General features: G+C 36.5%; 1 protein-coding gene across 1 annotated transcript in view; it reads left to right on the forward strand.

The window, feature by feature from the left end:
- The window catches only part of LOC6036814 (protein embryonic gonad), a 58223-nt gene extending 35517 nt beyond the window's left edge, over positions 1-22706 (forward strand). Inside the window, exon 2 of the mRNA XM_038255579.1 lies at positions 21661-22706. Coding sequence (XP_038111507.1) covers positions 21661-22644 — 984 coding nt within the window. The 3' untranslated portion in view covers positions 22645-22706. The remainder of the gene's footprint in view (positions 1-21660) is intronic.
- The last annotated feature ends 317 nt before the right edge of the window (positions 22707-23023 follow it).

Genomic DNA, 23023 nt, shown 5'->3' on the forward strand with positions numbered 1-23023 from the left:
AAAATGGCTTATATAGGCCTTGGATAACATGTCTACAAAGTTTCATTGAAATCGGAGAGGGTCGGGTACAAAAGTACCAGATAAATTCCTGATTTGAGCTGGAATTGCTCTTTTGTTTTTGTTTTTGTTTTTGTTTTTGTTTTTGTTTTTTGTTTTTGTTTTTTTTTTTGTTTTTTGTTTTTTGTTTTTGTTTTTGTTTTTTGTTTTTTGTTTTGTTTTTGTTTTGTTTTTTGTTTTTGTTTTTTGTTTTTGTTTTTGTTTTTTGTTTTGTTTTTGTTTTTGTTTTTTGTTTTTTGTTTTTGTTTTTGTTTTGTTTTTTGTTTTTGTTTTTGTTTTTGTTTTTGTTTTTGTTTTTTGTTTTTGTTTTGTTTTGTTTTGTTTTTGTTTTTGTTTTTTGTTTTTGTTTTTTGTTTTTTGTTTTTGTTTTTGTTTTTGTTTTTGTTTTTGTTTTTGTTTTTGTTTTTGTTTTTGTTTTTGTTTTTTTTTGTTTTTGTTTTTTGTTTTTGTTTTTGTTTTTTGTTTTTGTTTTTGTTTTTTGTTTTTGTTTTTGTTTTTGTTTTTGTTTTTTGTTTTTGTTTTTGTTTTTGTTTTTTTTTTTTTTTTGTTTTTTGTTTTTTGTTTTTGTTTTTTGTTTTTGTTTTTGTTTTTGTTTTTTGTTTTTTGTTTTTGTTTTTGTTTTTTGTTTTTGTTTTTGTTTTTGTTTTTGTTTTTATTTTTTATTTTTTGTTTTTGTTTTTGTTTTTGTTTTTTGTTTCCTTTGTTTTTTTTTTTGTTTTTCGCTTATCACAAACTTATTCCGCAGCACGCAATTTCATAAAATAAGAAACATTTAGCTAATTTCAAGCACAAATGCGTGGCGCTTTCCGCGATCACTTTCACCACAACTCCCGATACGATTCTCGAGAGTGGCCACTCAAAATCTCCATATATCGCGAATCGCGCACATCTCCCAGCTTGAAAAAAGGCCGCAATTGGCCGTCGTTTGAATTGTTAATTAAAAGCCGACTCAGATCGGCGAGGTGCGCACGATCGTTCAAGGTGTACCAGGACCAGGTACGACGACGACGGTGCGGAATTAATTCGCGCGAAAGGGGGAAGATGTGCTGGTTCGCAACAACAACAACCAGATCGGGGAGACGCGTGTTCCCAAGCTGCCATTCACTTCTGGGGAAGCTCGTCTTCAGCGCTGAGACCCAGCTCAGCTCGTATGGTAATTTATTTAGCCGGTGAGAGATGAGGCTTCCCCCTGCGGATTGTCTTCTAGGATGGGCTCCTATAGATTATTTTATGGCTTGTGAATGCACCTGTTGACATGGATGAATATTTAATTGGCACTCGAGGGGCAATTATGTTTGTAAGGCTTGGAGTTGGCTGAGCTCTGCACACACTCTAGATCAGCGATTCTCAACCTTCTTCTAGGCTGGTACCCCCTACCGTGTAAATCAAGTAGGCCGGTACCCCCGTTGAGAATCACTGCTCTAGATGATGCGCCACGTTCTTGAAAACTTGGAAAAGGTCTAGGTTATCACGGTTATCATGGGTGAATTGAATGCTTATGATGCTGTTATACCAATGCTTGAGGTATCACTAACCTGGGTTGTGTGACTCAAATCTCTTGAAGTTGATCGTTGTCGTATTCAGCGTCACTAAAGTTTCAAAAGTGTAATTGAAGTCATTGAAAAAGATAACCATTTTTCTCTAATGAAACAATAAAATACCCCATCACGGTCTTGTGATAAACTCATCTAGGGAATTGTTCAAATGACTTTTAGCGCGCTCCAGTTTGTCAGTGCAATTTATGCCGACTAAGCCTCCGGAGCAGACTCCAACCCTCATGACTAGACCAGATTTGTCGTTGATAACCCAATGGAACAGTTTCACGTACTCTGTCTGGCTCGCAAGTAATGTCTAGCAGCAGTACGTAGTTTGTTATAATTTACTTTACTTGGGAATCCATGGGAACATTACTTCCCATTTAGTGCTACTCTCAAGGCCCGCTGGAATGCTGCGTCGTCTTCGCCATCATCTGGAATCTCCACTCCAGACCGAACCATCAACAGCAGAGTCAGCACATGTAGTTCATATAAATCAGTCGAAAATGGCTCAATGTTGCGATTCTGTTAGTCATCATCGGAGAGCTTCTTTGTTTTAACCGCCCGTCGACCTGCTTCGTTTGATGAACTGTGGGTAAAGTCTCAATTAGACGTCTGTGGAGACCCACACAGCAGTGATTGGGGTCCTACACGTGCCCGCAAACGTCAGACGAATTGAGCGCGCAGATTGAAGGAGATGTTCAAATAACTATGATCAAGGGAGACGTTTGGGTCCAACGTTTGGCAGGTTGAACTTTCGGTAAGTGGTGTGGGAAAAGTTGAACTCTGCCAAACTAGTTTAGTACTGGAAGGTAAATGTCAGCTGGTTTCAGCCGAGCGACCTAGACCTGATCTAATAAAAATGTATCTAAAATTTTAATGTGATTTGAAACAGCAAATCGAATACTAATACGGCTTCTTCCAAAAATGGAAGCCCAACCGTCCCTTCTCGATTCTCTACTGATTGCGAACCGCTAATTTACTGATATTTTTCACACAAAAATTAAGCCCCGAAAATTGCCCCCAATTAATCAGTTCGATGCTGAGCATATGCATATAATTAAGGCTTGAGCCGCGGAGCAAGCTGCGAGATAAGCCCACGGATGGATCTTGAATCGCGGAGCAGAGTCGCGGGAAACTTCGGTGATAACTTTGTGCACTCAAAGCTGGGGAGGATAATTTTTGTGACAAGATTTAGTTTTGTTTATAAGTTTGTCTTAAGATTGCCTGCATTTTTTTTTGTGCTGTTGAAAATGCTAAATAAAAATTTCTGCTAAAGACTTAACATCTGCTGTAAAAAGATAGGACATGTCACAAGATAGTGCACAAGCGCCCAAATACCAAACAAAGGATTTTATATCTGCGGAGTCGGGAACCAACAACAAAATTGTTGAAAATTAAATGACTTCGACTCCGACTTGGTTGTTGAAGATTCAGTGACTCCAACTTCGGCTGCGGTTTCTCAGTATTTTCTTAATACTTGCTTCGAACCTACTTCCAATCCTTCTCTAGCACTTCAAAAACAACCAACTCTATCGCTTCGACTTTAACTCCAACTCCACTGCCTTGCAGTTCAGTAATAGTTTTAGATGTAACCAAATTTGAAAAGAATCAGCTTACCAAGAAATGTCGGGATTTATCAGAGATACTACAGAAGATCATTCCGGAAGTGATATAAATTATTACAAGAAAATCGATAACAGAGAAAAAAATGTTCCCGATAACTCAATTTGGTATTGAGGAGATATGTTTTTTGCAATAGTATATAGTTGATTTTGATATTGTTTGCATATTTTTGGTTTATTAGAAATTTGCTTGGTTCAAATTGAATATTACATAAAATCAGTTAATATTGGCAGACGTCTGACAAATTTTGTTCAACATTTGAAAAAAAAAAAATATATAATTTAACAAAGACCAGTCCAAGTGAGCAATCAACAAAAATGTTTGAAAGTTTTAGCAATAAAAAATAGTAAAATATTTCACTTTTTTTTTTATTTCAAGACTTTCGATCAAACTATTGGTAACCTTGGGGGGGTATATCAATATTTAAAAGAATCAGCTTTACATATTTTTCACTATTCAAAAAAGTTTTGGCATAAATACCACATTTGGTCAAAATAAAGTCCATGATGAAATTGGTAAAAAATGGTTCTGGCCATATTTAGCAAAATAAAAAAATAATTACAAATTGAGTTATGGACATTTAGAAAATTTTCTAACTAATCGTTGATTTCCTTAAAAAATTACATTCACATTTTTATAAATGTTTTCATGGCCAAAATAATGGCTTAAACAAAGTCGGAAAAAATTCCCGTAGTTTTGGCCATATGTAGCAAATAAAAATACAACATATTGGGTTACACTTAGAAAATTTTCAACCAAATTGTTGTTGGGGGTATGTCGATAATTGAAAAAACAACTTCCAAATTTTTAACATTTAAAAAAAGTTTTGGTATAAAACTACATTTCATGGCCAAAATTTTTGCCAAAATAAAAAAAATAAAATCAAATTTGGTTGTGAAAAATTGGTATTGACTTTCCTATAGCTAGTTAAAATCAAATTCAACAATAAGAATTTTTATTCAATTTTTATGAAATTCTGATGTACACAACCGCAATTTTTTTCGCAAAAAAATATCTTTTTTGTCGATACTTAAATATTTTGGAAACTAATGTTGGCATAACAACTGGACATGTGTAAAATGCATTTTAAAACACTTTTATCATTTAAATCAGGGGTGACCAAAGTATGGCCCGCGGGCCAAACGTGGCCCGCGAGGTGATTTTTTGTGGCCCGCGGACCCATTTTGAATGATCATGTAAAATTGCCCTTTTACGCATTTGTAAGTGATTTTATATTTCCCGAAAATTAAGATTATTTCCAGATTAAATTTTCGAAAGGTTCTATCTGCATAGGTAACCCATGACTTCTTAATATAAAACTAATGATAGAGATTTTTTTATTAGGTCCTATAAACATATGATAGACAATAGTTTATTGGTCCTTTAAAAAAAACTCTGGAAATATTGTTTTGAAAAATCAATCTTATTTAAATAACACTTTAAATAGGATTGAAAAAAGTAAATTTGGCCGAATTTTCATCGAATATTTTTAGAAATAAGTTGTAGAACGTTCGAATTTGGATAAAACTAAAATATAGGCATATAATCATTTTTAAAAAAATCATTACGTATGATTTTTTATTATCCTGGCCTAACATTTATTTCGCACTTAGAACATTCCACAACCATTTGAACTCATAACGTGTGGGTTACGGATCTGAGTACCTAACAACTGATTAAGGCAGAATGAAATTTATTGAAATTGGATTGATCAATGACCCACAACTTATTATTAAAGTTGCACATTATTTAAAAATAAAAATACGCATTTTCACAAAGTTCGGGTCACTCCTTCTGAAATATATTTTAAAAATTAAAAAGTTTGTTGAAATAGAAGTGCATTCAACTAAATACCTTTTTATTTTCGTTATATTTGTGGAATCATGATTTTATTTAGTCAAGAATATTGTTTTGATTTGTATTGATTTCGATTTCGATTTTGATTGTTGAGGCACGAAAGTTGCAAATAAAATTCAGATGAATAATAAATATTTGTTTTGCATTTTTTTTAGAATTTTCTTAATTTAATGAAATTAAATCAATTGATAAACAAATATAAAAATTACAAAAACGTTCTAAAATAACCTGAAATTTCAAATGATTTTTTTTTCAATTTTATAGATTAAAATATTTTTATTTTTTTTTCATTTTTTCTCATTTGGCCCGCAAGTTCATGTGAGCTTCGAATTTGGCCCACCATTCAACAACTTTGAGCACCCCTGATTTAAATGTTGAAACAATGGCTCGTTATTTCAATTGTTGTACTTCTTTTTAAATAATAATTGAATTGCATTTTCAATTGCTTTCAGCTGATCACATTGAAATTTTAAAGTTTTTTTGAAAAAAAAAACAAAAACATTCTCCCCTGAATTTTAGGAAAGTTTTTTTATTTTTTTTTAGTATTTGCAACAGCATAAACAAAATGCCTTATTTTTAGAAAATACTCAAATTTCTATAATTCTTGATAGAGGTATTAAACTATATGAAGTTAGATATTCATTTTAACTTTATTAAAGTTTTTCCTGATATTATTTTCTTAGTATTTTGTGAAAAATTGAGTATAAAAAAATCAAATATATTGTAAATGCATACAGAACTTAGCTTCGTTTGATACCCATATTTCAAATTATGAAAATTTGAGTACCGTAAACCGGGGTGACTTTGATAGGATTTCAATTTGTTTTTGGAATATTTTCCAACAGGTAAGGTTTTTCTCAAGATCATTATTTTTAGAACATGTACTGGGGTAGGCCACACAAAGTCCATGCACTATTTTGGAAAAAAAAAGTTTTTTCAATAGAGTTCAGATAAATAATTCCGTTCAAAAATCTTAGTTTATATTCCGGGGTGACTTTTATAGTCATAGTTTTTCTTTTTAAAATCATATTTAAGATGTTTAAACTTTATTTGTACGTGGGTAATTCTCCGCCAACTCACACAGCAGTTGCCCCGACCCCTCTTCGATTTGCGTGAAACTTTGTCCTAAGGGGTAACTTTTGTCCCTGATCATGAATCCGAGGTCCGTTTTTGGATATCTCGTGACGGAGGGGCGGTACGACCCCTTCCATTTTTGAACATGCGAAAAAAGAGGTGTTTTTCAATAATTTGCAGCCTGAAACGGTGATGAGATAGAAATTTGGTGTCAAAGGGACTTTTATGTAAAATTAGACGCCCGATTTGATGGCGTACTCAGAATTCCGAAAAGGTATTTTTCATCGAAAAAAACACTAAAAAAGTTTTAAAAATTCTCCCATTTTCCGTTACTTGACTGTAAAATTTTTTGGAACATGTCATTTTATGGGAAATTTAATGAACTTTTCGAATCTACATTGACCCAGAAGGGTCATTTTTTCATTTAGAACAAAATTTTTCATTTTAAAATTTCGTGTTTTTTCTAACTTTGCAGGGTTATTTTTTAGAGTGTAACAATGTTCTACAAAATTGTAGAGCAGACAATTACAAAAATTTTGATATATAGACATAAGGGGTTTGCTTAAAAACATCACGAGTTATCGCGATTTTACGAAAAAAAGTTTTGAAAAAGTTGGTCGTCGTCGATCATGGCCGTTCATGGTCACCCGCGACAGACACGGACAACGAAACAAAGAGAAACGCAAAAAGTAACTTTTTCAAAACTTTTTTTCGTAAAATCACGATAACTCGTGATGTTTTTTAGCAAACACCTCATGTATATATATCAAAAATTTTGTAATTGTCTGCTCTACAACTTTGTAGAACATTGTTACACTCTAAAAAATAACCCTGCAAAGTTAGAAAAGACACGAAATCTTAAAATGAAAAATTTTGTTCTAAATGAAAAAATTACCCTTCTGGGTCAATGTAGATTCGAAAAGTACATTAAATTTCCCATAAAATGACATGTTCCAAATTTTTTTACAGTCGAGTAACGGAAAATGGGAGAATTTTAAAACTTTTTTAGTGTTTTTCGATGAAAATACGTTTTTTCGGAATTCTGTACGCCATCAAATCGGGCGTCTAATTTAACATAAAAGTCCCTTTGACACCAAATTTCTATCTCATCACCGTTTCAGGCTGCAAATTATTGAAAAACACCTCTTTTTCGCATGTTCAAAATGGAAGGTCGTACCGCCCTCCGTCATGAGAAAAACGGACCTCGGATTCGTGATCAGGGACACAAGTTACCCCTTAGGACAAAGTTTCACGGAAATCGAAGAGGGGTCGGGGCAACTTTTCCCGATTTCGTGTGAGTTGGTAGAGAATTACCTATAAATATCATATTTCATGGCCAAAATAAAGTCCATGTTGAAATTGGTACAACAAATCTCATTGTTCTGGCCATATTTAAAAAAATAAAAAATAAAAATTACAAATTGGGTTTTGGACATAATATTTAAATTTTTAAATTTTCATTAATGGTTTGGTATCAAGACCACATTTCTTGGCAAAAGTATTGTCCTAGACAAAATTGTAAAAAAATCCCATAGTTTTGGCCATATTTAGCAAAATAAAAGTATAACAAATTAGGTTACACTGTTGATGATTTCTTTAGGGGGTATGTCGAAAATACAGAAAAGCAACTTCCAAATTTTGCCGATACTTTGATATTTTGGAAATCAATGACTGCACAACAACTGGACAGATGTATAATGCATTTTAAAACACTTTTTTCATTCAAATGTTGAAACCTTGGTTCTTTATTTCAATTTTTATACTTTTTTTTATTTCCATTGAAAAAAAATAATGCAAGAAATTGCATTTCCAATTGCAATCACGCTGAATTTTTGAAGTTTTTTGAAAAAAAAAAAAAATCTCCCCTGATTTTTTGGAAAATATTTGATTTTATTTCAATATTTGCAACAGCAACAGCAACAGCAACAAATTCAAAAATACTCAAATTTCTATAATTCTTGATATAGGTATTAAACTATGTGAAATTAGGCAATCATTTTAACTTTATTAAGGTTTCTCTTGTTATTATTTTCTTGGTACTTTGAGAAAAAATGAGAATCAAAAATATCTAATATCATGAAAATGCATACAGAATTTTGCTTCGTTTGATACTCATATTGCAAATTATGAAAATTTAAGTATTTAAATTTTAAATGTTTTTTGGAATAGTTTAAAAATATTGTGAAACAAAATTTGTTAGCGATAATAACTTAACTTTTTTTATCTAGTGAGGTGTGATTTCAAGTTTTTTGCATGTTTTGTAATTTTTTCGAAAGACATTATTTTTTTTGCAGTTTGAAAATATTTCATATCGGAAAAGTACCCTTGCAATAAAAATAATCGGAAAGCCTAGAAATATCTTCCAAATTTTCAAATTTGGTGAAAAATTAGTTTTTTCAGAGTAGCAGTTTTTTAACTCCCGATCTCGGATACAAAAAGATCGATTTTAATGGTAAAAAGTAAACCATTTGTGATACTTTGTGCACTTTTCTATTTGAATAATTTAGAAATATCAATATCAAAAGTAACCTTTTGAAAGGGCAAAAAATATTTATTTTTTACATTGACAGACATCAATATCGAGCTTGATTTTTGAAATACATTTTTTTTAACTAAAGAAAGCAGAAAATTTCAAAAAGTTTCCGGGATATTGCGAGTCCAAAAATGTGGACAAAAACAAAAATAAATAAATAATAATAAATAATAGATAATAATAATTAAGACAAAAATTATGACACTGAGAAAAACATATTTTTCACTAATTTTGAAAATTATTGTAAAATTGTAAAATAAATTGAATCAGGCTTTAAAATAAAACAAAATCATATGCCTGCCAGAGCTCTTTCACTTGGGTGCAAAACCCCAAACCCCCAAGCCAGCTGGAATCGATTGCTGCTGCTCCTTCGTCGAGTTCGCACAGTGCCTTTTTCCCTCATCCTCGACCTGTGTATCATTCCGTTTATTTGTTTATTGATATCTCCTTATAATTATATCATTAAATTAATTGGATTCGAGACACCGTGGACCCTCGACCCGCCAACGGGGGCTTCCGTTGAGGACGCGGACTCCACTCTCCAAGGCGAGAGGTTCCCAACTGCACACCAGCCCAATGCACATTCGGCAATGATAAATTATGAAACATGTCGGAATTGTACGCGATTGTACGCGGTCACGTTTTGTCCGCGCCGGAGAATCGAAAATTTTCAAAATGACCGCGGGCGTCCTCGCGGAACCAGGTCGTTATCGCCGGGCTGACCCCCGGGTTCGAACCATTTTCGTAATGTATCATTTTGGTGCGTTTTATTGCCAGTGGTCAATTTCGTCTCTCCCAGATTTCAATTACCGATGCGCGACCACCACCGGTGGAAAGTTGCGTGCATTTCCCAACCCTTTTCGCGAGAGGTTTTTTTCTCGGGGTGGGCACTTTAATCGAGCAATTACTAGGCTGGCAGTGGTCTGCAATCGCCAAATCATCGCAGAGACGTCCAGCGACGTAAATGTTGTAATTAATGTTCGCGTGAGCATCGCGGACAAAAAAAAACGGTTTTGTCGAGCAGTCTGAGGTGAAGAATCTGCCAAGAAGAAGCTTTCGTTTTCCGAAAAAAATCAGAAAAACGAAATAATAAAAGTGCAAAACTCATGTGGAGCACGCTGAAAAGTGCCCTGCGAACTTACCCGAGCAGAAGAAAATCACGTTACACAGTTTTATTGAGTTGCATCTTGTTCTAAAATTGACATGTGAGTTTTGTTGTCAAAGCCATGAAGTTATATTTATTCGGTTAAAATTAAAATGTTAAAATGTTTATTTTTTAGCAATTTTTTCTCAATAGTAACACAGTTTGTTAAAAGCTGCTTTCAAGAAATGTGCTTTTTAAACCCTAACATTAATATGTTGTGTTGCTGTTTGGAAACTGATCGGTTCGTCATTCTTAAAAAACTGTGTAAAAACTGTATAAATTGTACTTGCTGCAATAACTGTTATATTGTCCATCGAACCAACTCTGCTCGGGTTACCAGAAATTAAACAAACACTGCTCTTTCTCGCGGTGTACGTCATCGCCGTCAGGGAGCTCCTACTCGAAGCAAATTAAATTATACACATTTCAAGCCCCTTAATGAGATAGTTTCACATTTCGATGCACTAATTTGAGAAGGGGTTTTCGGAACGAAGAGGGGTATGAATGTTTTCGATTTTTCGTTTTCGCACACCGATAAAAGGTTGCATCACTAACACAGTTTGTTGGAAATGGCCCTGAGCGGGGATTAGGATTCGTTAGCGATGCATAATGTGGACCATTCATGAGGATCGGAAGGCTGCCGAATTTGTTGATTGATTGCAACCTGGAAAGGTGCCTCTTTGGTTTAATTTGAACTGAATTAAATTTCTGAAAAATGTGTTCCAATCTGTCATTGATTTCAAGTAATAATAATCTTCATCCCTGACATATTTCAGACGCAAAATACTGGTCAAACCGTTTTCGATTTCCATATTGGTCAAACAATACCCCATCCCAAACGGGATCATCACACCTGATCTTCATTTGGACCAAAGGCAATCCCAAATCCGACCCGTCATCGAGTGAAATCCCTGACTAATTCATCCGTTTTTGGCAGGGAGACCTGACCACGCGTACGTGCACGAATTTCAATGGCGACCTGTCATCACTCCAAACTTGCAAATTGAATTAGTCTTCCGCGACGACTGCTCGATGCTCTAATTGCCCCTCAACCCCCGGATGATGATGATGGGAGCCTCTCCGGAGGGCAGTCGAATTCCGGCCTGGTTTGTCCACTCTGAGGTGACTCAGCGCGCGAGCGCTAAAAATAACATTTAAATTAGCTGAAAATCACAACCAGGTACTTGAGTTAGGGGACCACACCTGACTGGAAGAGACTCTCTGGAAAGATGAAGTTTAAACTTCAATTGCTCCAAATAAAATCTTAAACATTTTTAATACAAATTTAAGCTAAAATGTTAAAAGCTTAATCTAACAAAATTAGCTTTAAATTTATTTTTCGAATGTCTTTAAATAAATTACAATATTATTGAAATTTTATAATTATTGTCAGCCAATCTCCAACAGATTTTTGCAGCTAGTCAAACCATTCTACAACGATTTAATCTTCCGTGCGAACCAGTGTACCCAGTAATTAGACCACTTTTTGTTTAACGATTATGGTGATTGCGTTACGAGCAGCCCCCAGCCACCACCGGGAGATGATTCGGATCCAGGGTTTTACGACCCTCGAAGAAGTCGTCCACTCAGCGACGTTGGACGCCCCGGACGAAATGTCAGCTAATTAGAATGATAAAATTCACTGCTAAAGTAATTGATGGTGGGCCGCCATAAAGTGGTCCTCTAGTCTCCTGCGTGTGATCCAAATATCAACCCAAAACGGTAACAATTTCCCAGCCGAGCTTAGAGCTTGAGCCTGAGTGAGTGGTCCAGCGGTCATAAAAACCGCCACTTGACAAGAGCTGGGGGTGACCATTAATTATACGGCAATCTGCGGTCAACCTGACGACGACGACGTCTAGTCTGCGGAAGGCCCCGTCCGGATGAGACGAGTTACGGAGTTGACGACGGATGACGTTTCATCGAGTTGGCCAAATTGACGCCTGTGGGGGCCATTTGAGGGAGCTCGTGCGGGTTCATGATTATTGCGTGCAAATTTATTGATGCTACAGGGGTGGCATTTGGAGGCCCCGAAGGAACGCAGCGGTCATAAAACGCACCCGTGGTCATCGTTTCAGTCACCATGAAAGTGTGAAGGTTGCCGCGAGGAAGCAACGCTCATCGTTGATCTCCGAGTACGGTTTCTCACGGAACTGCAGTTTCAAATTACCTCAAGGCCACTAGCTAATCAGCTTCTCGGTGGGGTGTTCGAGCTGGTGACAGCACTGACGATCTTCTTCAACGTTGTTTGTCACCAGCAATGATCGCAACTTTAAGGTTTGAAACAATCAACCTACAAATCCACATATGATCAGCACATCTCCCCACCCCATTGTAACGTTACAAACCCAACAAACTTGTTGCCATATTGGACCAAAATCGATTCCTTTCTCTTCAAAAGAGAGAAGTACCTCCGCTAGACCAACTCATCATCATCATAGCCAACTCAATCGAGGCGAAGGAGGAGCATTCCTGACTGGCAACTAAATAACGATCACATGAAATGGTTTACGACAGCAAGAAGAGCAGCAGCGATGGCCTATGAAATTGCAGATCAACCAAACCAGGACTTCGGGGCCTCCTTCCCACCGCCGCTGAAATCTGGAAATAAGTTTAATTTCCGCGCGTTGCCTGTCGATAAAACGCATAAAATGCGCCTTTTGCGACGACTAACAAACGGTTTTAACAGCGCCGTAAAAGATTATTTATAAACAGAGTCCAGAGTGGCGTATGAACGCACAATGATCACTGTGGGCTTGGAAAAAATATTTGTAAAATAAATTATGCCTAATAAGCAAATAAAAAAAAAACAAAAGGTTCGTATTTAATAGACCTTCTCAAAACTTTATTGATTTGTTATCCGCCCCTCCGTCACTAGATATCGATGATTTGGGTCGGATCAATGACAAAAATTACCCCCTAAACAAACAAAAACAAAAACAAAAACAAAAACAAAAACAAAAACAAAAACAAAAACAAAAACAAAAACAAAAACAAAAACAAAAACAAAAACAAAAACAAAAACAAAAACAAAAACAAAAACAAAAACAAAAACAAAAACAAAAACAAAAACAAAAACAAAAACAAAAACAAAAACAAAAACAAAAACAAAAACAAAAACAAAAACAAAAACAAAAACAAAAACAAAAACAAAAACAAAAACAAAAACAAAAACAAAAAAACAAAAACAAAAACAAACAAAAACAAAAACAAAAACAAAAACAAAAACAAAAACAAAAACAAAAACAAAAACAAAAACAAAAACAAAAACAAAAACAAAAACAAAAACAAAACAAAAACAAAAACAAAAACAAAAACAAACAAAAAAAAAAAAACAAAAACAAAAACAAAAACAAAAACAAAAACAAAAACAAAAACAAAAACAAAAACAAAAACAAAACAAAAACAAAAACAAAAACAAAAACAAAAACAAAAACAAAAACAAAAACAAAAACAAAAACAAAAAACAAAACAAAAACAAAAAACAAAAACAAAAACAAAAACAAAAACAAAAACAAAAACAAAAACAAAAACAAAAACAAAAACAAAAACAAAAACAAAAACAAAAACAAAAACAAAAACAAAACAAAAACAAAAACAAAAACAAAAACAAAAACAAAAACAAAAACAAAAACAAAAACAAAACAAAAACAAAAACAAAAACAAAAACAAAAACAAAACAAAAACAAAAACAAAAACAAAAACAAAAACAAAAACAAAAACAAAAACAAAAACAAAAAACAAAAACAAAAACAAAAACAAAAACAAAAACAAAAACAAAAACAAAAACAAAAACAAAAACAAAAACAAAAACAAAAACAAAAACAAAACAAAACAAACAAAAACAAAAACAAAAACAAAAACAAAAACAAAAACAAAAACAAAAACAAAAACAAAAACAAAAACAAAACAAAACAAAAACAAAAACAAAACAAACAAAAACAAAAACAAAAACAAAACAAAAACAAAAAAACAAAACAAAAACAAAAACAAAAACAAAAACAAAAACAAAAACAAAAACAAAAAAAAAAACAAAAACAAAAACAAAAACAAAAACAAAAACAAAAACAAAAACAAAAACAAAAACAAAAACAAAAACAAAAACAAAAACAAAAACAAAAACAAAAACAAAAACAAAAACAAAAACAAAAACAAAAACAAAAACAAAAACAAAGACAAAAACAAAAACAAAAACAAAAACAAAAACAAAAACAAAAACAAAAACAAAAACAAAAACAAAAACAAAAACAAAAACAAAAACAAAAACAAAAACAAACAAAAACAAAAACAAAAACAAAAACAAAAACAAAAACAAAACAAAAACAAAAACAAAACAAAAACAAAAACAAAAACAAAAACAAAAAAAACAAAAACAAAAACAAAAACAAAAACAAAAACAAAAACAAAAACAAAAACAAAAACAAAAACAAAAACAAAAACAAAGACAAAAACAAAAACAAAAACAAAAACAAAAACAAAAACAAAAACAAAAACAAAAACAAACCCAACCCAACCCAAAAATAATTTTTGGTTATGTTTTGTAAAATATTACAAGAACAATGGAAAATATTTTACGATATGAGCTTTTTGATCCCTGGACCTTCATATCTGGAAATTAATTTTTCATGGGACCTTTTCAAATATTTAGCTAGTTTTGTCGGATGTCAACATCTTTTTCCTGAAAAGCCAAACTTTTGAATTGTGGCGCTATTAAAATGGTTCAGCCGTTCCGGAGTTTTAATTTTTTTAATGTGGTTTTTGCAAAAAATATTTTAAGTTTTGAGCAATAATTTTGTTCATCAAAACTCACACGCTTACACTTTTTTACTAACATTGTTTAATTTTACCAATTATCTGATAAATAGAAAAATCTGTGAAATTTTAGCAACATTCGATAGGTAAATTAAATATTGTTTATTCTTCAATTGATTTTCGGTGAAATTTTGTTAATTTATTATGTTTAATTTATTAAATAAGTGTAAATACAATATCTCTTAAAATCTCAAAGATATTCCCACTGTGCCGCTAACCAGTTAGACAAACCAATCTGGGGGCGTAATTTTCCCCGTGATTTTTACCATTGTGGCGCAGTTTGCAATTGTCAAGAGATTCAAATCTCCCCCAACGCGAGATGGCCATTTGAGGCGCCATAAAAGCTCGCACAACATTGTAAGGATACGACCGACCACAGGTCCTTCAGCAGAGTCATCATCCCGCTTTGAATTCCTGGAAGGTCTATTTTATTGTTGAAATAGATTGGCCAACGCCGTGATACTTTCGCTAATTTTAACGATCGCCGCGGCATCGGAATATCGATCTCCGATCTGGCCCCGCGAGTAACGATCAATTAGTGGCGTGATTTATGGTGTGTACCTGACTCCTCGGTCAGATCTCCTCCGCTCCAGGACTCCAGTAAGTGGGTGCAAACGAGAGGTGCCGACGAAAGGTTCGTCTCTGGCTAATGGCCTAATAGCAAAAATGAAGTGCGCTGTAAATTAGCGTTTTGTGGGAGTTTGAAGTGCGCGCGCGCGTACGGGTGAAATGGATTGAGCGGTTTTTATGATCGGTTCTGGGCCCAACTTATCTCGGAACGACCCCGGGTTGGATGCTGGATGTGGCTAATGAACCTTCTCGCTCAGGTGAGACGACCCGCGCGAGTGCGTTAATGTTAATCAGCATAACTATGAAAAATGTAATCTCTGTTTGATGGCAGGTAGTTTTTTTCAGCGGGACGATAAGTTTCACGAGTTTTTATTTCTGATGTGATCTTTATGTGGCTTTGAAGATTTGATGCCGATAGTACATGGTTGGACTAATGTCTATATTTTTGTTAACTAAAAAATAAGGATTTTCAATCCACAAGATATAAGAGCAATTCCAGCTCAAATCAGGAATTTTTCTGGTACTTTTGTACCCGACCCTCTCCGATTTCAATGAAACTTTGTAGACATGTTATCCTAGGCCTATATAAGCCATTTTTGTGTATATGAAGCCAATAGTGCTCGAAAACAACATTTGAGAAGGGCGTAAGGTATTTAAATATTTTTGTATTTTGTAATTTAAAATTACTGTATCTCGAAGCCGTTGCATCGTATCAAAAAGTGGTCAAAGACAAACTTGTAGGAAATTGGACGGGCTTTCTGAAAAAAATACACTGAAACAAAAATACACGCCACTTCTATGAGATTTTTTGATTTTTATGTCTAAAACTTAAATTTAAAGGTGATGTCACGATTTTTTTTCGTTCAAAATTTTTGAGGGAATAGCCTAAAATGTTACCAAAAGAATGACGAAAAATGCAGGATGGTATGTCTCTCCTAAAAAAATACAAAAATCATTTACTTAAACTGTTTTTTTGAAAAGTGGTCTAAACGTCAAAATTTTTAAAACCCGGTAGTGGCAATCGATTCTCCAGACAATTTTACATAAAAGTCTCCATATTGACCATTGTCCTATGTCCAATCCTTGGGAAGATACAGCGGTTTTAAAAATAAAAATGTTGAAAAAATAGGTTTTTTGGTGGTTTTTTGCAATTTCTATATGACAGACTTGGTTTTTCAGTCTCGTAAATATTTTTACCGGAAAGCTCGTCCAATTTCCCATAAGTTTGCCTTCGACAGCATTTCAATTGGATGTAAGGGCTTACAGATATAAGCTTAACTACATTGCTAATAACTGAAAATAGAATATTTTTTCAGTGTGGTAGAAACCTGGATAGTAAATTTGCTTACCTAAATATAAAACGAGTCAAATCAAAAAGCTGTCAAAGGCAAACTTATGGGAAATTGGACGAGCTTTCCGGTAAAAATATTTACGAGACTGAAAAACCAAGTCTGTCATATAGAAATTGCAAAAACCACCAAAAACCTATTTTTCAACATTTTTATTTTAAAACCGCTGTATCTTCCCAAGGATTGGACATAGGACAATGGTCAATATGGAGACTTTTATGTAAAATTGTCTAGAGAATCGATTGCCACTACCGGGTTTTAAAATTTTGACGTTTAGACCACTTTTCAAAAAAACAGTTTTAGTAAATGATTTTTGTATTTTTTAGGAGAGACATACCATCCTGCATTTTTCGTCAGTCTTTTGGTAACATTTTAGGCTATTCCTCAAAATTTTGAACGAAAAAAATCGTGACATCACCTTTAAATTTAAGTTTTAGACATAAAAATCAAAAATCTCATAGAAGTGGCGTGTATTTTGTTTCAGTGTATTTTTTCAGAAAGCCCGTCAATTTCCTACAAGTTTGTCTTTGACCACTTTTGATACGATGCAACGGCTTCGAGATACAGTAATTTTAAATTACAAAATACAAAAATATTTAAATACCTTACGCCCTTCTCAAATGTTGTTTTCGAGCACTATTGGCTTCATATACACAAAAATGGCTTATATAGGCCTAGGATAACATGTCTACAAAGTTTCATTGAAATCGGAGAGGGTCGGGTACAAAAGTACCAGAAAAATTCCTGATTTGAGCTGGAATTGCTTATAAGCTACTCTCAGAAAAACCATTGATTTAAGTAATATTCGAAGAATTACTCTCTTCCAGTCCGAAGACGACGTCCCAAGCCTACCCCAATAAATCCATCTTTTCGATTTTTCCCATGATTAATGCCAGCATACCAGCGTGTTTTTTGTACGAATCCTGCTCCAGTGCTCCATCTTCATTAACAACCCATAACAAGCATTAGTCGTCAATAAATCCAACCGCGTTCGAACTGATCGAGCTCAAGATGTCACCTGATGAGGACGCGAATGGATCCAAGCGGATCCATTCCCCCGACGATATAAGAACTGTCAATCTTGAGCAAAAAAAAAAAAAAAAACAGCTTGCAAGAACCCTCGCGGATCAACAACATTTTCCCGCCATAAATGGCAATATGACGCTCTGCGGTGGTGCACTTGAGCCTGGTACACTTCAGGCACAGAAGCGGTTTAATTCAATCTAATGTGTAGCAGACTTGGCTTGAACAGACAAACCTGGAGAGACTGCGGGGAGGAAGCGCTGGCAGAGTCATGTCCGACGTCTGACTGCATAATTATTCAACATTTTTATTACAAATAGTGGCTGGTTTGTTTACATGCGAACGATCGTTTTGATTTGATTGGACGCCGAGATAAGCCTGGGGGTCAACGGGGGTTGTGTGAAGTACATGCCCACGCGAATGCCCCAGGGAATGGAATCTGAGCTATTTGTGACTAATTTATGGAACACTTGCTGGACGTGGATGTCCGGCGAATGGTTCTGAATTGGCTGCTTGAGCTTCTGGCCTATTTTCATTTAACCTGTTCAGTGAATGTTTTCAAACTCGATGTTGTCCCCATCAAATTCCTATCAAAGTTGCAACTTTGAAGACCTGCAATCCCAAAGCGCATCTCCGATATTGCACACGACTTCCCTCGAACAGCATCCCCCGCACCACCACCTGCAATCAACCGAGTGCTGAACTGCTTCTAAATCGGGTCGTAAAACAACCGGAGCACGGCTGAACGATCAAAAGCGATTATCTTGTCGAGGTTCATTTAAAATTCATCGACAGTCACCACCGGTTCCGAGCCGTGGTAGACCGATTTGGCCATCCTTGACGGAGCGGACTCGGAGTTGTTGTTGCTACCGTTGATAGCTTTGCTGAGATGTCATAAAATGTTACTTCCTTGCAGAGGCTGATGATCAGTGCGGAAGAGGTTAGGTTCGACGAGATCGGGCGCTGGATGCTGCTTCGCAACGTAGATCGATTGAAACTGTGGATGGTTTTAACCGTTTTAGGCCTAATTACCACCCCCCAAAAAATACGTTTGTACTCAATGACAAACAACAACAGCAATCACTCTAATATCGCCATCAACTGAATATCCCTTTATTGCCATCACTCCAAATGGGGCCACCACATACTACTTATGCTTCAAAGTACCGACCATTACGGGTGACCTTGCTACCGTTGAAGTCGTCGTCGCCGTCGATGTTTTGCTACCATTTAGATTGATTGAGTGGAGCTGCTCTCGTAGATTGAAGGTATTACCGACGACGACTCACTGACCTAGAGATTGCTTTACAACTTCCATTCTGAGATCGCACGGTTCTGAATATTGAAATTTATGGTTCTACCGCGGGAAGTCATTTGTTTGAGGTTAGGTCGCGATCTGTCAAACCATTGCGTAACTCCGGTAGTCACGCCGTCCAATTAGCTCAAATTGAGTTGGTTCCCGCGGCTTTTTTGGTCACGATCAAGATGACCACAGGTGTCGAAAAAAAGAGGTTCGCAGTACTTACAGGAGGATTCCCCCCTCGGGGTGTTGTAACTACCCTTTTTTACGAAGGGGGTTGAACCTCTAACGAAGACGACCCCCAGTTTGCCTCCGGGGTACGCCGCCCATAACTGGCTGTGCGAGCGTCAAGCATTTCTCACGGTCCCCGGCGAAATTCGGAAAACACCTGAGTGAGGATGGCCACCGGCATGTGTGTCGTGATGGAATTCGGAACGCAGCGGTAAGAAAAACTGTGCGGCACTAGATAATAATCATTGCCACTTGAAGCCGGGGCTGATTTGGCGGTGTGGCCACAGATGGTGACGAGGGTTCACACTTGAGTGGTCCAGTTTTTGCGCGCGGGCCGTCGACGACGACGGCGGAGGTATTGAGTTGTTAGAGGTGACCAGCCTCCATGCGACTATCATAACTGTCGTCGCCCATCAGATTCGATTGGGGATTATTAGCCGTTTGACACGCTCAAAGTCAATTGAACGAGTCTTAATCAAAAACTGATTGAGAGCGGTGGGGACCTCACGTTAGGGTAATATAAATATTTAGTAGAGGTGGGCAAAACCACTCTTTTTTAGGAGCCGCTCATTTTCGTTCGCTCATTAAAAAGAGCCGATCTTTTGAACGGCTCTTTCGCTCTTTTTCAAAATTTGGACATTTTTTTTTAGAATCGTGTGATTTAAAAAGTTATTTTACATTGGACTTGATGATAAAAAAATAAAACTGAAAACGAGAAGATGCCCTTGAAAACCATAGGTCTTGGTGGTCTCTATGTCAAGGTTTCTACTCGAACCTAAACATTCGAGTAACTGAATGGCATCCAAACTTATACCTAAAAATTGCTATTAATTTTAAAATTGCGTTTATTTCTGCAAGAATTGAACTAATGCTGATATTTTATTTGGAGAAAACATTCTGTGAACTCTTTTCTCCATTCTGATTTAATCGATAAAGTCTATAAACGCAAAAGTTTAATCGAACAAAAGGATTTATTTTTTTCCAAAATCTCTAAACTATTCTGTAGATTTTTGGTAATATATTCAAATCATGCAATTTGAAATGTTCAAATTTGTATTCCGGTAAAATTTTAATATACAATCAGTTGTACAATGAAAAGCTTTTTTCATTTCGTTTAGAAAATTATTTAAAAACAATTTTATAAGCATCGAAATATTTGAAATTGCATTTTCAATTCTCAAATACAAATTAAATACTACATTTTTTGAAATTCAATAGTTTATATTTATAACAAAAATCATGCCACCTTAAAACGGTTTATTCCAAAAGACTGGAGTTTAAAAAAGAACCGCGGTTCTTTTTTTGTGAGCCACGGTTCGTTCGCTCTTTTCAGTGAACCGGCTCTTTGAGCGGCTCGCTCTTTTTTTGCCCACCTCTAATATTTAGAGTCTTAGGTATCACAATATTTTATATATATTTTAAAGTTTAGATGGTTTCACTCAAGAATCGGAATTCTTGCGCCACCAACGCAATCATTTCAATCGATTTCGAGAGATCATCATTACTTCATCAGATATCAATCGATCAATCGCGATCAATAACATTACAACAAAGGTGAACCTCTACCAGTAGCAACTTTGCCATTGACGCGACCTGCTCATACGAACCTTCTGTAAGCTTACCAACCTTACACAAAGCTACTTTGCTGAACAATCAACAAACACCCGGCTACTGGCCGTACGTGAACCCATTTCAGCCCTCAATAAGGCCATTGCGTTGAAATTGACTCAATGACCGGCCGGTGTGAGGTCCATCTCGATGAAGTGCTCAATAAGCGCGAATCTATAGCTATCTCTAAGACCTGGGGGCCCCCCCTGCCAAGATATTGAACGACCTGCCACGCGGCCTGTCCTTATCGATGGATTGCGATCATGATGAAATGTTGTCTTCAAGCTGTGCGCTGACCACTGTGTTGACCAAATGGACGCCATGAATCGGAGAATTTTCAGATGGCTTTATCGCGATTGATAGATTTATCATTTCTGCTATCGCAACCGGGGTTAATGGTGCGCAGTAGAAAGGATTTTCTGGCCATCATTTCCACCTCTGAAAAGGGGGGTTTAAAGTCCTGGGAGGGCACTTGAAGGTCTCTCGGGAAACGGCCTTCACGATTTAATAGATCAGATAGCGCGTTGATGTCTTGAGCGGATCTTGAGTAATGACTGTGTTACTTTTGATCTTCAGTACGATTATCGACTCAGGTGGTCAATGAAGTGGCGAATCCCGATGGCAAAATAAGCTTTTTGAAGAATCTGATATTTAAGAAATGCATCTTCTTGGTATTTTTAGGTTTCTACCTCGTCATCAAAATACATTCTGAACGTCACGCCGTGACCTCGTTTATTGAGACATCGCTTAAAATTTCACGCCACTCAACCTCCAGAACAATGCGTTCAATTCCTCAACTTCGAAGCCCCGGGATAATTGACTTGTAGAACTGGTTTGGCAAAAATTGGTCCCCCCTCTCCAAAACTCATCTCATTTCTGCAGACCTGCATTTATGAATAAGCATTAACGCATCCTTCTTCTTCCTCTCCATTTCTTCGCAGTCTTTCTTCGGCCGCACTTACAACAATTTGTCGTCGATTTCGGAGTGCAAAAACAACGGTGAATGCGTCATCAACAAGAAGAACCGAACCGCGTGCAAGGCCTGCCGGCTGCGCAAGTGCCTCGTGGTCGGAATGTCCAAGAGCGGCTCCCGGTACGGTCGGAGGTCCAACTGGTTCAAGATCCACTGTTTGCTGCAGGAACAACAGGCGCAGAAGAACAGCAGCAGCAATAACAACAACAACAACACGCTGGCCAGTAACAACAATGACACTAGCAGTAGCAACAATAACAACAACAGTAACGGAAGCAACTCCCCCGGGTTGTTGCCGAACGGGTTCCTCCCGGCGAACTTCCTGTCAAATCTCTGCAACAACAACAACAACGTCCCCCTAAAGAAAGAGCTCAAAAGACCCAGCTCTCCAAGCGATTCCGGAGCATCTTCCGCCGATCCGGACGAAAGCGCCAACAACCCGTTCGCGGCGGCCAACAACACCGCCCGCACCACGATCTCCCCCAAGGTTGAAGTTCCGGAGGTGACCCTCACCAAGATCAGCCCGAAGACCCCCAGTCGGCGAACCCCCTCCACACCATCCTCGTCCACGACCACCACCTCGGACACCTACCGACCCCTCCTGGACCGGATGTCCCCCTACCAGCTTCCAACACCCTTCCGACCGGAACCCACCCCGTACTTCCCGATCCCGTTCGCCATCCCACCCGTCTCGCTGGCCCTGATAGCCAACAAGCATCACCACCAGCTCAACGCGAACCACGAGCAGCACGAACCGATTGATCTGTCGATGAAGTCCAAGTCGAGTTCGGGGTCCGGGTCGCCCAACCGGATGGGATCTCCTCTACTTCCTGCGAATGTTAGTGGTGCCGGAGATGATGGGGAAGATTTGAGCTCGGTTGCGGCGGAAAGTGCCCCACGACCGGTGCCGCTGGATTTGACTTTTGTTAGGACGAAGGCGATGTCGGGGTGACTTGGGGCGTAGTTTATGAACTGTTTGTGCGTAATTTTAAGTATTGTTAAAAGGGATTCTCTGTGAAATCATTGGTAGATTGTTTGATTTTTTTTTTTTTTTACTGGAATGAAGAAAAGATCTATTCAATGCAATTTTTTCATTAATTTTAAAAAATCAGATTCACTTTCGATTCTAACTTACTACATCTAATGCAAAAATCGCATGCAAATCATTTTTGTGGGAAATGTTATGTAATAATTTACATTTAAGCAGGGTTCGGAAACTCACTCACGAGTTCCTCAACCATGAGGAAAAACTAAGTTACCTGCGAGTAAATTACTCATCACTCTCGGTGAGTGTGAGGGCCTTCCTCATTTACTCACAAAGATTTACATTA

This window comes from Culex quinquefasciatus, chromosome 2 (genome assembly GCF_015732765.1).
Source record: "Culex quinquefasciatus strain JHB chromosome 2, VPISU_Cqui_1.0_pri_paternal, whole genome shotgun sequence".
In the NCBI taxonomy this organism is placed as follows: domain Eukaryota; kingdom Metazoa; phylum Arthropoda; class Insecta; order Diptera; family Culicidae; genus Culex; species Culex quinquefasciatus.